The 15,684-nt window shown below is 47.3% G+C and overlaps 1 protein-coding gene across 5 annotated transcripts in view; it reads left to right on the plus strand.

Annotated features, from left to right (window-relative positions):
- Window positions 1-15,684, plus strand: part of LARGE1 (LARGE xylosyl- and glucuronyltransferase 1) — a 516,017-nt gene that overhangs the window by 219,512 nt on the left and 280,821 nt on the right. For all 5 annotated transcript variants that reach the window (XM_044384456.3, XM_026499721.4, XM_044384455.3 and 2 more), the window contains one exon: window positions 9,996-10,297. In XM_044384456.3, coding sequence (XP_044240391.1) covers window positions 9,996-10,297 — 302 coding nt within the window. The remainder of the gene's footprint in view (window positions 1-9,995; window positions 10,298-15,684) is intronic.

The following is a 15,684-nucleotide window of genomic DNA, read 5'->3' on the forward strand; positions in this document are numbered from 1 at the left end:
CACAGTATTTTACCCAAACATCTATCTTGCTCTTGGTAACGTCTTATCTTTGCCAAGGGCCCATCCTGATAAAGTGTTATTTCTGTCAAGCTGAGCTTCTGATAAAATCGTCTAACCCCCCCCCCCATCTATCCTGATAAAACCTTATACTTCATTTCTGATTTCCTCCTGAGGGGTAGTTTGAATTTGTCAGGGATGAGTGAAAAAAAGGGATGATGAGGGTTTTCCTTTTTTTTTTTTTTTTTTTTTCCCCCGCTTTTGTTTCCATATAGATACGAGAACTGGAATATAAGTAAGTCAAACTGATAAAAGGGGTTTGGAGACTCTGAAGAAGGGAAAAGAAGATCGAGGAAAGGAAGGCAGTCAGTTATAGGCAAGGGGGCGCTCAGGCAGGCTTCTGCTTGTTTCCTCTTGTTTTTAATTTACAATTGAGCTGAGGACCACGGCACTGATTTCGGTGAGGTGGCAGTTTGCAGGAAAGGGATGTGATGGAGGGGAGCGGCCACATTCACAAAAATACTTGCTTCCTCTTCTTTTTGGAATGTTAGAATATTCTTCCTGGCAGCTCCTCATGCTCTCGGTGGCCGTTGCTAACTTTAACCCATGCCAACGAAGAGCCCTACTGCTCTTTAGTCGCTCTTCCTACTGGCCTGCCTTCCTCCCTTCCTTTTAGTGTCTTGTCAGATACAACTGTATCATGAGCACTGCAGGCTGGAGTTGGGTTCTCCTGGTGCAGAGTGCCTTGCACACAACGTGATATCTGCAGGCGGTTGGGTAAGGTTTGTGCAAACGGCAGTGGCTTTGTCTCAAAACCAGTTGCCTGTGGAGGAGATGGGTTTGTCAGAGGGCCAGCTCAAGCCAGTCCTCGCTGACACTAGGTCTCCCGAAACACCAGAAATGGGAGCAAGGATTTTTCTCCTATGTTAATCCTCACTTCCACGCAACTCAGAGGAAGAGAGCTTTTGCTTGGATTTGGCACAGGCCTAATTTCAGAGCGGCACACCGAGTGCCATCCCCGAGCCAGGGCATGAAGAGCACTCGAGACTTGGAGTCCTGTTTTACATTTAGTTTTCCGATTAGAAACCCCGGGCATTCCCGAGAGTGCTGTCCTCCAAGCACGGAGGAGAATAGCGAAGTCGGAGTGTGAAGTCCGAGTGTGCTTGTCTGTAAGCCCCTCTCTCCCTAGGAGAGCAAAGCACTGTCCTTCATGTCGGATGTGGTGTGACTAAGACACACTCAGGATATAAAGCAGTCATTCTTTTGGATCCTTTGTGCAAGAGTCCCTAATTCTTTTCCATAGAGCCGACTTTCACGGGGATTCTCCACCCCTGAAATAGAATGACCTAGAAGCACTGGGGAGGGAGAATCAAGGAGCAGGAATGGATGGGGCCAGGGTTTTGCTAATTTGCCTGGAGTCCTTGAAACACCTGTTGCCTGCCAGGAAAATCATCCTTCTGCAATCCAAACCAGATATTACTGTCAACGCTCCCCATTTTTTTTTTTTTAAATTCCTTTTTGGTAAATTAATATGGCTACCAAGAATGACAGTTTGAGTTGTATGGTAAGTAGGGCTTCGCATATTTAGAAAAGGATAGCTTTCAACATCCTTAGTGTGACAAATGTAAAAAATTTTAAAAGCTTGCTAGAGGGTCATCCCATGTGGCTCTCTTAATTTGAACGATTTTAGTTAAAAAAAAAAAAAAAACTCATTCAAAATCTTTACTGTAAAATCTGATTCTCCCCAGCACATATGATTTGCCACTCTTAGAACATATTAGTAGGATTTTATAAGGGCTATGAATATTTCATATAAAATAACACATTTATTGCTAAAATTTAAAAAAGAGATTTGTGGGAAAATACTTAGGAAATCTTTCATCTTGAGGACTGCCAAAGAGAAAATAAAAAAGAAATTTTGAAATATTTCTGGGTTCAGGGCCATGTTGATAACGGGTGAGGGTGGCCAGGTTGTGCTTTGCAAAGCATGAAATCATGCTAGTTTTGCTTGTAGTTTTGATGGCTCTCCCATCGAAGGGGATTGCGTTCCACTGTTGCATGCCTATGAAATGTCACTCGAGTTCCTGTGGAAGGGGAAACACTGCCTCCCAAACTCTTTCACTGGGGACCACCACTAAAGCTGGGTGTCTTTGAGGCCATGCGAAAAGGGATTGAAATTAGTGAGTTAAATGGGGACCAGAAGCTAAGCAGAGATGTTTGGAATGGGAATTATGCTCTCACATGCTGGTTGATTTTCCAGATATGGGGCAAATATCTACTTACATTTTCTGGGACACCCTGTGTCCGGTAGTTGTTTCCTAAACCACCTGGTGATCTAAGAAAAACTGGACCCCGCTGTCAAATTGTTCAATTATATAAAAAACAAAGCACTACACACCTTCTCCTTTGCCTTATTTGGTGACACTTTGAATGCTAACAGAGTCCTTCTGTCCATACTTAGACTCCTTGGACATCGAAGACAACTAGGATTGGCCAGATTTAGAAGTAGAAAGACTTGCCTCAAACGTTCAGAACTTAGGATATTGGGCCAAAAAAAGACATTCGAAGCTTTGAGGTCCTTGAACCTAGAGTTTCGAGGGGCAAAACATTGACATCATTGCTCATGAAGGTATACTCTGAGCACTTACAGCAAAAACCCAGCTGTGGATACAGCAAATTGGTGCTAAAAATGTCTTCATTTTCTTGACTTAAGCTCTTTAAGGCACAAGGTTCTGGAAAATACTTCCATGGAGGAGAGAAGTCAAATTGTATCCAGCCTATTATGACGAAAACAGAGCCAGGCTTCTTTCCGTGTCTTTGTGGTTGCAAATTCTTTTTAGAAGCTTGCGGGGAACAGTTTTCTTAACTGTTGTTCCATCTTTGCCAGAAGATCTCCAAGGTCTTTGCTGGAACTCAAGTTTGCTTTGGTTGCCAAGACAACTTCCAGAAAATCACTTTGGGGAATTTTTGGGTAAAATGTTCCCTGTTTACCCCATAACAAGTGAGCAGCCTCTCTGCCTGTTACTATTGCTGTTTTCCTCCCCACAGCAGATCTGGTTCCACAGTTCTGGAATTAGGAAGATGTCCAGGCCGAGCCCTGTGTCTTACTCTGACTTGTAAACTGCCCAGAATTCGTGCCATCTCAGATGCAGCTGTCAACATGGGCATCCAGTGACCAAAATGTTTAAAAAAAAAATTTTTTTTTTTTTGAATGTGAGACTTTTAAGATGAAACTGAGTTGTCTAAATTTTTCTAAAGTGTCTTGGGCTGCAGTATTTATTTTGCAATTTCAAAACGTATTAAAGGAGGGTGTGAGATTTTGAGGTTAATTAAAAAGGGAAAGAAAGCATTGTGTTTATGTAAGCATTGCGTAACTTTTTTAAAAAAATGAATATAGCCTTATATGGAAGGTGAGAAATTGGAGAATTCATTTGGCATGAAGTGACCTGTTGATCACGAGAGGGGAGCCTGGACTCAGGGCAGCTGGAAGGTCTGGCAGCTGGGGTGGGAGAGGGTGGGGGCTGTATTGGAAAGAGCTCCAGAGGGGCTCAGAAGAAGAGGCGTTGACAGAATCAAAACAGCCCCAAGCTTGAAGTAACTAGAACACTGGGCAGCCTGGTTTCTAGGAAGTCAGGAAGGTCCTGGGTTACACAATAGAGCTGTTCTAAGAATACAGTAGAGACTTGGGCCAGGAACCTGCGGCCCAGGGTCAGAGCAGAACTGGAAGTAAGTGTGGCAACGCTAAGGCTTCCTTTGAATCTGAGCTGTGTCTAAAATTTGCCTTCAGGAGGCAACAGGCGTGCTTGCAAATGGAGTTTATGGTGTCTAATACAGAGGACGGAGGGAAATGCCTCAACCAGTGTTTCTCAACCTTGACTACACAGGAGGACCCCCATCAGGTTGCTTCTAAAAATGCTGACTAAATCCCCACTTCCAGAGATTCTGAGCTGAGTCATTGGGGATGGGGCCTGTGCACATCAGTATTTTGTAGGGAAAAAAAAAAAGTTACCCAGGGGATTGTAATGGCAGCCAGGACTGAGAACCGCGGGCCTATGGGACCAGGAAATGAAGCAGGAGCAACACGACCATTAGATTGCACTTGTTTAGAGAGGGGACAATCAGGACACATTCTGATTTAGAACAAAAAGGGACAGTTGATCCAGAGCCAATGAACCTGGGTTCAAGACGCTCCCTCTGCCATTTGCTGCTGGGGTGACATCGAACAAGTTAACTCGTGTCTTATTTCTTGTTTTGTTTTTCACAGTCAAGCCTGGATAGTGAGAATATCTGCTTCATGACAGTCTTGGTAAATTAAATGAGAGGGCACACACGCTTCCACACACTGCACATGTGCTCACTAGGTACTGTGACCAAGTGTGTGTTGAATTCGATAGATGACCTTGAAGTAGATGGAGTGACTTCTGTCCCCTGTCAAAAACTGCAAAATGCAGTAGGAATTGGGTTGAAGGATATTATTCCTGGCAACTGGGATGAGAATGGCAGAAACAGGGAGAGATTGGAGGCCAGGTTTCTTAGGACAAGAGTTCACAAACTAGGGCCTGTGGGCCAAATGTGGCCCACTGCTTGTTTTTGTAAATAAAGTTTTATTGGAACACAGCCATGCCCATGTGTTACACATTTCTGTGGCTCCTTTTGTGCTGAACTGGCAGAGTGGACTACTTGAATCAGAGGCTGTGTTGCCTTCAGAGTAAAACATACTTATTTTCTGGGCATTTTTCGGGAGAAGTTTGACCCCTATTTTAGGATAAGATTAAAAGATTTAGTTTGGGATGGCATGTTTGAAATACAGTGAGAGAAGCAAGTGCTTCAGACGTGAGGAAGAATCTGCAGGCCCTGGTGACAGATTGTACATAGGGAGATTTTGCTGTATAAAGGTTAAGGATGCAGTGTTTTCATGGGTAGAATGATGCAGAAGGACAGACTTCCTGAAATCTGGACATGGTGCAGGATTTTGGTGTCCTTGGCGAAAGAGAGCTAGATCTGTCACCACTGGAAGGGGCCGGTAGGGTCCCCTACATGGGTGGCCTCAGGCCTGGGAGGCCCACCCAGGTCCTGGCTCTGCCTCCGTTAGTGAGCCCCACCACATCCCTGTTCCGTCCCTCTGCAAGTGGTTGGTATCACTGCGCTCGACATTAGCGCTCTGGAGAGATCGAGAGTCAGTGCACACAAATTGATTCCGATCATCACTTAGACCGTTTCGGATGGCAGGTCCCTAATCTCTGTCACCACACTGCACAGAGGTTGATTTTCAATTTACCTTTTTCTCAGTCTTAGATGTTTTGATTCTTAATTCAGAGCATTCATCTCAAGTGGATTCAGAGATTCAAATCTGCTGATAAATTCATGTTTGTTGAGAATTTTGGAGGGAGGAGGAAGATGTTGTCAGCTAAGCTTTTGAGTAACATCTCCTTTGACAATTTAAACTCAAAGTGGGCTGAACTGCAGGTCAACACGTATAGGCATTGTGGGACCGAGACGTAGCGTGTGCACAGGCAGACTGTGGCTGTCTGAGAAACAGACCCTAGAAGGAAAGGCAATAGGGAAGCAAAGGTGAAGGAGCTCAGAAAGGAAGGATCCTATCTGCTATTTTCTTTACATGTCCTGCTTCCTGGTTTCATGGAGTAGGGTGGGAAGAAAGGGGGAATTTATGTATCTACCCTAATGAAGCCTGATGCTAGGTAATACACACACACACACACACACACGCACGCACACACACCCCATTTTATATATGGAAACATGGAGTCACAGAGAAGTTACGTCTTTTGCCCAAGTTTATTTCTTAGTAAGTGGAACCATAATTCAAGTTCAGTTCCTTCTTATTCTGAATCCTAGACTCTTACAACTCTATTTGATTTGCTTGCTTTTCTTGGTTATTGCTCCCTCTTCCCCAGTGTTTAATATTATAATGAGGCTACTTTTTTCTTTTCTCTATATATCGAGGCCACTTTTTAAGTAATGGTAGGTTTAAGATTTGCTAGGCCAATATTTTATGCCATTTTTTTTCCTGTGTAGTTCTAGATGCCAGTCCTTCCCTTCATCCCTTCCTCTGATGTTTAAGTACAGGCAGTGTGCCTGGCCCTGGGGAGCAAGAGGCCAGGTATGAGCATTGCCACTCAAAGTATGATCTGTGAACTGTTCTTGGTCCCTGCATTCGTCAGAGTTCTCCAGAGACTAGATTAAGGAGGGTATGCATGTGTGAGTGTGTGTGTGGGGGGGGTGTGTGTGTGTAAAGAGATTATAATAAATAACTGGCTCATGCAGTTATGGAGATGGTCAGGTCCCAAGAGCTGCAGGGTGAGTTGGCAAGCTAGAGACCCAGGAAAGCTAATGATATAGTTCCATTCAAAAGGCTGGCAGGCTCCAGACCTAGGAAGATCCAGCGTTTCAGTTCCAATCCAAAGGCAGGAGGAGGAAAAAAATATCCCAGTTGAAGGCAGTCTGGCAGGAGGAAGTCTCTTACTGAGGGGAGGGTCAGCCCTTTTGTTCTGTCAAGGCCTTCAACTGATTCGATGGGGCCCACCCATGCGTGGGAGAGCAATCTGCTTTACTCAGTGTACTGACTCAAATATTAAACTCTTCCAGAAACACCCAGAATAATGTTTGACCCAATAACTGGGCACCCTGTGGCTCAGTCAAGTTGACACATAAAATGAACCATCACAGTCCCCAAGCTGTTTTGTAGCCAGGGAAGTATGAAAGCTAGGGGGGAGCGCTTCTGGGAGAAACCAGAGCCCATAAGACATCATTGGGGTGTGCAAACCATCTCTAAAAAGGCTGGCCTTTTGCTGTCCTAACCCCGCCCCCTCTTCACCCAGAGGACAAGCCAGAACAAAGAGGTCAGGAGCCAGAGAGAGGAGTAGTCCAGGAACAAAAGCCGGAGTCAGGATGGATGAAGTTAGAATGAGCCGTGAACACGGCAGAGCACCAAGCCCTCTTGTACGGAGCAGCATTGGATCCATCAGCCAGGGCAGAGACACAGGGTCCACGTGCACACAGAGCCAGGGCAAGTCAGAGCGGAGAGGGCCCTTCAGCACAGCTCTGAGATGTTCCCTTCAAGAAGGAGAACCTGGCCAAGGAAGAGGAGGGGGCCAGCTGGGGATAGCCTACCTTTAGAACAAACCAGAGATCCCAGTTCCGCTGTTGATTGAGTGCTTCCTATATGCCAGGTGCGGGACACAGCAGACGTGTTGCCTTCCCTAACATCGGTTCCCTCCTTGAGGCCTGGCACTTACTATTTTGTGTGTCGTCTTCGGTGACAAGTCTATAGAGCTTTAAAGGGGAAAAAACACCCTCAGGCCTTTAAGAGCTAAGTTTGATGAAAGCCATGTGGGGTCTAAAGAAGGGTAGACTGTTGATATAGCATTGCCCCCCTTGCCGCCCCTGGAATTCTTATTGCTTGGGGATTACATAATTATGCCTTTATTTATAAGCACATAGTCAAGGAGTTATAAGCATGCAAAATGAGGGGCTTTCGGGGGAGGAAGTAGAGGAAGTGATGAGGATAAACTTGGACCTGCCTGAGGCTGAAGGAAAGAAGGTTAAGAGATGCCACAGATCAGAACAAGCCAAGGTTTGTTGGCCCTTTTCTCCCATATACTGGAGAATAGCCCTGTGTTCAGAAAATGTACAGCCTTTAACACCCTAATATATGTCATCAACGTATCTTACCCCTAATACCACCTCCTCTTACTGGAACTGTTGCCCAACGAGAGGGCCAAGTGCTCAGAGCTTCGTAGTTCTGTATCTTACTCAAACTTCCCACCATGTTTGTGAGGATTTCTGCTCCCATTTCCGAGCTCAGAGCATTTAATTCTTCCAAGGAACAAATTTCTCATGCCCCTTTGTTGTGAGTTTTCCAGAGCTTCTGGGACCCTGGTGTATTTCCAGAGCTTGCTGGGTTCCTCCCCAAATGTCCCAGGGTTTTTTTTCATAAGGAAGAAGATCCCGCAGGCCGCAGAGCATCTGTACCTGTAATTCAGCATAAAAGCAGGAGCAGAGCCCCCCACACAGTCGTGGAGACCTTCATTCCTTCGTTGCAGTCCCGCTCCACCACAATGGGAAAGCGTAAATGTTTAGAGTCTGTTTCCTCCTCCGTAACGGACACCGGTTGCCATCCACTTTTGCTGCGATAACCTGAGACATTATCAGCATGAACTTCCCAGCACTGCCCAGACCCAGAGCAGGCCCCACACAAAGGCGTAACTCTGCCTGCTGCAGGAAGCTTGATGCTCGTCTTTCCCCACCCCTGCTCGAAGGGTGAAGGGTCGGTGTCAGTTGAGCAAACACAATTGCCGTCAGCGGCCTATTCGTTTCCATCCTCGGTGGAACTGATTTGGTTTTACCAAACAGGGAAACAGGTTTCAAAAGCCGGGGTCAGAGCTTGTAATTGGCCAGCTCAGTGACAGTACAACCCCAATCAACCTGCGATTTCATGTACCCACACACTCCGCCTCGGCCTTTGATCTGTGGTCCTGGGCAGTGGAATTCAGTGGAATTCATCTGTCCTAGATGCCACGTTAAGAGGCGAGGGCCAGGAGCTCAGGCATTTAACCCGAGGTGATGAAGAGGGAGAAGAATGAGTCGTGTTTGTGAAGGCACGCAGACACATCACAAAGCCCTGGGCCGAGGCCGAGGCTGTGTGTCGGCACAGGGGAAGCCCGCGGGGTAATTCATCGCATCCTTTGATCCTCAAGTTTTCGGAGCCACAGAGACTCTCTGGGACAGTTTGGAAGCTCAGTGGGGTCTGGGCAGGAGGAAGAAAAACTTGAAGTGTGGAAAAAGAGAAGTTGCGGGATTTTTTTGGCAGGCAGCTAAGAGGATAATTTAGAGATGTCATTTTTGCTTGGTCGTCTCGAAGGATCCTGGGATTTCAGCAGCATAGGAGCAGGGAGAAGTGACAGCTTTGGCTGTGTCCTGTATACAAGGTGTGGTATGCTAAGTATCTTTGGGAAATGGGGATTTTACATTAATAAAATTTTTAAAAAATCCATAGCTCTCTGTAGGGCTGATTACGAAACTGTGTTTAAGTGAAGCAGGTAAAGGCTCAGGCCTAAGAGAGACCTGGGTATGAATTCTGGCGCCACTGTGTTCTGGTCGTGTGACTGAGAGACCTACCATCCTCTCTCTGTATGACGGTTAAATGGAGCGTTGCTGGCAATGGTGACTGCTTTTCTGGGAAAACTTTGAGATTAGTTATCCTCATCCTTTCTTCTCCTTTATTGCACCTGATTATTTTTGACTCTTGGCTTGGACACATGTATGCACCCTTATGGCATTTATCAGATGGTGTGATACCTTACCACAAAGATAACTATGACCTATTCTTCGTTCTCATTGAACTACCAGTCTTCACAGGAAGCATTCGCTAAAACAATTGACCAAGTACAGTATGTTAGGTACATGTTTTTCATAGTGATATGTACCAAAAAAACATGTTAGAACAGCCTGAAGAAGATTTTGCCTACACACTGAAGGCGGCTTCCTCAGGGGAGCTGAGGCTTCTGAGACAGGGTTTTGAAGGATGAATAGGAGTTCACATAAGAAGAACTAAATAAACTTGGTCGTTATTAATCTTTGTTCTTTTTACTCCTTTTTGCTCTCTTCCACCTTCTCCTCTTCCTCTTTCCCCTCCACCTGCTAGTCCTCCTTTCAAACTCTTATTTTACAGAGAACAAGAATGTCTACCTGGAAATGTGCCAAGTAGGGAAGGGAAGCTGGTGTATTTAATTAGGAAAAATTATGATTGCCTTCTCTAAACAGCATGTTCATTTTTATCACCGTAGTCATGTCCTTCTGTCCTCAGCTCATCCCCAGTCCGTCTGGATGCATTTGTCACTCTGTTCCCACCCGCTTCCCTGGCCAGTGGGCTTGTGAAAGGAGCCGCCTGCATAGCGACAGAGGCGTGGGGTGTGGGTCGGGGCTCACGGGGTGTTTCGTCCCGGCTAACCTGGTCTTTCCTCCCCACCTCCCCCCAGATGGGAAGCCGGTGTCCCTGTCGCCACTGGAGTCGCAGCCGCACAGCCCCCGGTACGCGGCAGCCGGCCAGCGGGAGCGCGAGAGCCTGGAGGTGCGCGTGCGCGAGGTGGAGGAGGAGAACCGCGCGCTGCGTAGACAGCTCAGCCTGGCGCAGGGCCGCGGCCCAGCGCACCGCCACGGCAACCACTCCAAGACCTACTCCATGGAGGAGGGTACCGGGGACAGCGAGAACCTCCGCGCCGGCATCGTGGCGGGCAACAGCTCCGAGTGCGGGCAGCAGCCGGTCGTGGAGAAGTGCGAGGTAAAGAGCATCCCGAGGCCCGCTGGCCTTCACCCCTCGCAGGTGCCCTGGCAGCCCGGCCGGGTGCCTGGAAAGGCTGGCGTTCTTGACTCGGCCCCGAATGTGAATCTGGCACCGTCCCTCACCTTGCTGTGTGGCCTGGCCCATCCTTTAGCCTCTCTGAGCCTTGGTCTTGCCATCTGAAAAATGGGCACAAGAGGGCCTCTGCACCACAGAGATGTTAAGAGGAGCAACGGGATGGAAACTGCCGCTTGTTTCTTGGTGGTTCATTTTGACCCACTCAGGATTTCTACACCTAGTTGTCATCCCTCCCGGGGCTGCCTCTTACTTAGACTACAGTGTGAGTGGTGCATATGGAGTTGTGGCCGTGTTGGGCAGTTCCTTTGACCTCCTTCTCCCTTTATAATCAGCCTCGGGAGTTCAGAACCAGTGATTTAACTTCTATGGCATTCTGTCCTGCCCCCCACCTCAGAGTATGCTTTCTGTGTTAGTAACTCTGGATATTTGGGAAACTGACCCACCCCTTCTCCCTACGATCCTCATCCCTCTCATTTATGCATTCATGCTATGTCTGCACTGAACACACACGTGTGTACACACACACACACACACACACACACACACTCATTTCCTGCTTCTTCTGGTTCCCAAAGTCAGGAGTTAAAGCACCCCTATTAAGAGCAACGCCTTTTGTGACCCAGACGAGCCTGAGTTCCTGTCCCAGCTCTGGTGGTTTCTGCTGTGGGTGCTTGAGTGAGTTACCTAACCTCTGAACTTCAGATATCTCACCGATAAATTTGAGAAAAAAGTTCCTGCTTCATGGAGGATTTATGAGAAGTAAATCGATGTGTCACATAAAGCCACAAACAGTGCCTGGGACATAGTATGTTTTCAATTATGATTATTTTTCTTTTTTCTTTTTCTTTCTTTTTTTTTTGAGAGAGAGCATGTTGTTCTCTTTTTTGGGAGAGGTGGGGGTGAAGGGGTAGGCAGAGGGAGAGAGAAAATCCGAAGCAGGCTCCACGCCAGTGCAGAGCCTGGGGTGGGGCTCGATCCCACAACCCTGAGACCATGACCCAAGCCTAAGTCAAGAGCTAGACACCCAACCAACTAAGCCACCCAGGTGCCCTGTCAATGATGGTTAATTTTTATTATTTTTAGTTAGCTGCATTACCTGTTGCTGCTTTATTCCGTTTCCTGGCCACATTGTCAGCATGTGAGACTTCAACCCCCCCTGAAAATCCCTGGCAGACCGTTACATGTTGTTCGAGTGAGGGTGGTTAGGAGTTAGGTTGCTGATACTATACAGTCTGTCACAAGGGAAGGTGGGGCTTACTAAGCAGCATAGACCCCATTCTGGGGAAGGTCAGCAGTGAACGAGGAGAGCCCCCTGGGTCTAGTAGGATTTCTCGTGGTTTCTCAAGCCTGGTTGAGGTGTGGAGAGGTGGGCAGTGGTGAGTGGAGGCTGTCCAGTGAGGAATGTACACGTGGGCATACAAAATGTGAAGTAAAGCATTGTCCTAGCAAGAGAGAACACAGGACATGGGGAGCTGGTCAGTCAGGAAGCCCAGAGAACTGGGCTGGGAAATGGTAGCCCTGGATTATCATTCATTCTTTCGTTCAACAAACAGTCCCTGAGCCTCTGTTATGTGTCTCACTCTGTTTTCTGTGCTGGGAAATATCAATGAACAAAGAAAAGGGGGGACGTGGAGGAAGAGATGCTCACGAAATCGAGAACTTCAAATGTCAGGAGGTGTTAAGTGCCGTGCGTTGATTCAGCCCTGCCCACATGCCAGGACCCATCCATTTCCTTCCACAACCATCCCAGTGGCCTGTGGTCCTGAACATCTCTCTCTCTCTCCTCTTTGAAAATGAGGACTCAGCTGTACTAACAGATTCCCCTGCTTCTGGCTGATTGGGGAGGACCCTGATTTGGGGAACTTCTCTTCTTGCCTGGGAGAAGGCTTGCTGGCTTTCTTGCAGGTTCTCTGCTCTCAGGTTATGTATGACCCCGGTGGCCGTTCAGAGTGAGCGATGGAACCCTGCCCACTAGGTGGGAAGGCCCAGAGGGAGGAAATGTATTTACGTTGCTATGACTCAGGCTGACTCAAGGCACTGACTGAGAATCAAGGAGGTGAAAAATGGAAATGAGAAAGAAAAAAAGGGGGCGGGGACAAGTGGAGCAGAGGGAGAAAATGGGGACTTTCTCATCCTACCATAGTCTGTCAGACCACAGTCTGTCTCCCCTGTTTTGTTTCCTGAGAAACACATCCTATTTCCAAAGAGGGCTTCTGCCTGGAGTGCCCCACAGAGTAGTGTAGACAAAACAGCTCTTGAAGCTGGGAGACAGGAACCTAAATCCTGGTCCCATGCCCAGCTTAATAGCTATGTGGCATTCAGCAAGTTACATCATTTTTCTGGGTCTTGGTTTCCTCGTTTGTAAATTACTGAGAAAAATCAAGTTCCTGCCTGGTTTGTACTACGTCAGTGGTGACAATAGATATCAGAGCCAGAGGCAGACTCTAGGAAGAGTTGTTATTGGCATTAGATTTCATGGTGAAGTATCAAAAAAAAATTCCCCCTAACGATGGCTTTGCATCTTATTTCTCTACACACTTGAGAAGTCTGGAGGCATCCCTATTTTTGAGTAGGGATGTCTGGGGAACGCGGGCTCCGGTGATGTTTTGCTCCGTTTCCTTGACTGGCATTCCCAAGGTCGTCTCATCCATGATGACTGCCAGAGCTTTGGTCCTGTCTCCCCATTCCAGCCGGCAGGAAAGCAGCCACGTTAAGGTGGGGCATGCCACCTCCCTTTCATAACACGTGGTAGACATTTCACAATCCATTCCTCTTGGGGCACACTGGCAGAAGAACGTCCCTGTAGGGCTCCCAGGAGCTGCCACTAGCTGCAAGGGAGCCTGGAAAAGGTAGGTCGTTATTCAAGGAAGCCACGTTCTCTTCTAACTTTTTGGAGCTCTGCTGCTAGAGAGAACAGATGTCATAGTTACGGTGAATATTCTTTATCACATGGGTTGTGCCCAAATTTGGTGGTGAATTGGAATCACATACCAAAAATGCATATTTGTGGGACCCACCCTAGACCTACTCATCAAGGATCTCTGGGTGTAAGCTGCAAGAGCACGAGCATTAAATAAATACATATAAATATATATATGTAAATATATATCTATTTATATATGCATGCAAGTGATTGTGAGGTAGTAGGGACCGTTTGCAAGCCACTGCCTGAAGCCACAACAGAAGCAGTGGGGTTCTCTTCATGCCCGTGCTCTTTGAGAGATGAAGTAGCAATATAGGAATTAGGATCCAGGGAATGTTGATTCTTCTCATAACTGATTTTTTCATCTTTTGCACCTGAGAATTAAAGCTTCCTTCCTTCGCTTCCCTTCTCTTTGCCTGTTTTGATAATGTTACTTCTTAGACCTTGAGGTTATTTTTGGTGAAATTTTCTGTGCTGAAGCCCTGGTCCTGCTCCAGGCCGCCACGGGTGAATTTGGAAGCCTTGGTCTGCTGGCAGCTTGTTTCAAGGTGCTCTCCTCCAGGGGCACCTTGACCTTGAGCTGCTGACTTCATACTTCATTCCAGTGTAGATACTTCCTTTGTCTCCATCACTCGGCGTCTTTAAAGATTTTAGTGAAGAAGCCATAGAGGCAAACAAGAAATGTCAGTCAGTGGGGTCAAAACAGAAGCCTCCCCTTGTTGCGACACTTGGTGATGACAGGTGCCAAAGCCGGTCCTGACGCCCTGTCAGAGCACGGCGCCTCATAACCGAGGACATTGTCATCCTCCCTTGTTGCACTCAAACTTCTCCGGGGTATGACAAGTCTTTCTGAAAAGTCTTCTGTAATGATGCCCAGGCTGTCAGCCGAGATCTCTGGTGATGGAAACAATGGGCCCTCGCCAGTCCTGGTGCCCCCTTATCGTCCCTAATTATGTGGCCTTCAGAGAGCTGTCCGTTTCATTCTTGCCTGCTCTGCTGTCAGGGCCGTGCTGTTTCAGCGAGGGACTGGTTTCTGCGCGTCTCAGAACTTGCAGGAGGATCATTCTCTGTGGTTTCCGCTTGGGCCCGCGGGTGTCTGGACAGGTGTATTTTTCTTGCATTTCTGGTTCTGGTCCGTTCTGGGAGTCAGCTCTGCTATAGCAGGAAAGTCACTGGAACTGGGGTCCAAATTCCTGACTGGGAGTCTCTGCTTTGTCGGTCACTAGTCAGATGACTGGGGGTAATTGTGACCCTCTTAGAGTCTGTGTCATCATTACAAAAATGAGCATTTATAATCTGTTCTTCCTAGTGCACTTGTGAGGATGAACTGGGATAGCAGGTGGGAAACTAACTCTGTACAAGCATCACATAGCCTTACTCTGGGTGTTCCAGATCCCTGATGCTGCCTAGCAAACACCTAAAATGTTGTGGCTTAAAACGACACCAGTCATTTTATTAGCTCTCTTGGTTTCTCTGGGTCAAGGATTTGGGAAGGGCTTTGGTGCGCGGTTCTGGTTCGGGGTCCCGCATACACATGTCATTAGATCGTGGCTGGAGCTGAACAACGAGGGCTGGAGCAGTGGGTGCTAGCCCAGCATCACCCTTCCCTGTCGTAGACTCGGGGCCTCTCCACGTCTCTCTCTGCGGCTGGCTTGGACTTCCCTACAACATGGCAGCCCCAGGGCAGTTGGCCACTTCCCTGGCAGCTGAAGACTCAGGACAAGTGTTCCAGTGACCGAGACTGAGCAGAAATAGTTTTTATGACCTGGCCTCAGAGTCACATAGTATCACTTCTGACAGTGTAATCTGTTCATTGGAAGAGACCCAAAAGCTCACCCAGTTTCACAGGGAAAAGCACACAACCCCGTCTCTCAGTGGGCGGAATGTCAGAATTGGCGGAGGTCCTTGAATACAACAGCAGTTGATATTGTTACCATGGGAGGTCAGGTGAATGGGACTGTCTGATGTGAGACCACCATTACGGAAGTCTGTCTCTCCTACTCCATGCTTTGAGCTTCATTTCTCGGTAGTAATGTAATAGTAATAAAAGTTAACATTTACTCAGCCTTTAAAGTGGATCAGACATTGTGCTATAATTTACATGAAATAATTTACATAAAATATCTCATTCAATCCACACAGCATACTTTCTTCATTTGACACATTAGAAAGTTGCTAAGAAAGTTTCAATAATTATTTCAAAGTCCTACTACCGGGAAGAGGTGGAGCTTGAATTTGAACCTAAGCAGTTTGCTTCTAGAACCTGTACTTGGTGGGGGAGGCGGGAGGTAGGGGCTGCGCCCGGGTGGCTCAGACAGTCGGTTAAGCATCTGCCTTCAGCTCAGATCATGATCCCAGTGGGATCGAGCCCCACATCGGGCTCCTT

The sequence above is a fragment of the Ursus arctos genome, unplaced genomic scaffold (assembly GCF_023065955.2).
Source record: "Ursus arctos isolate Adak ecotype North America unplaced genomic scaffold, UrsArc2.0 scaffold_21, whole genome shotgun sequence".
Classification (NCBI taxonomy): Eukaryota; Metazoa; Chordata; class Mammalia; order Carnivora; family Ursidae; genus Ursus; species Ursus arctos.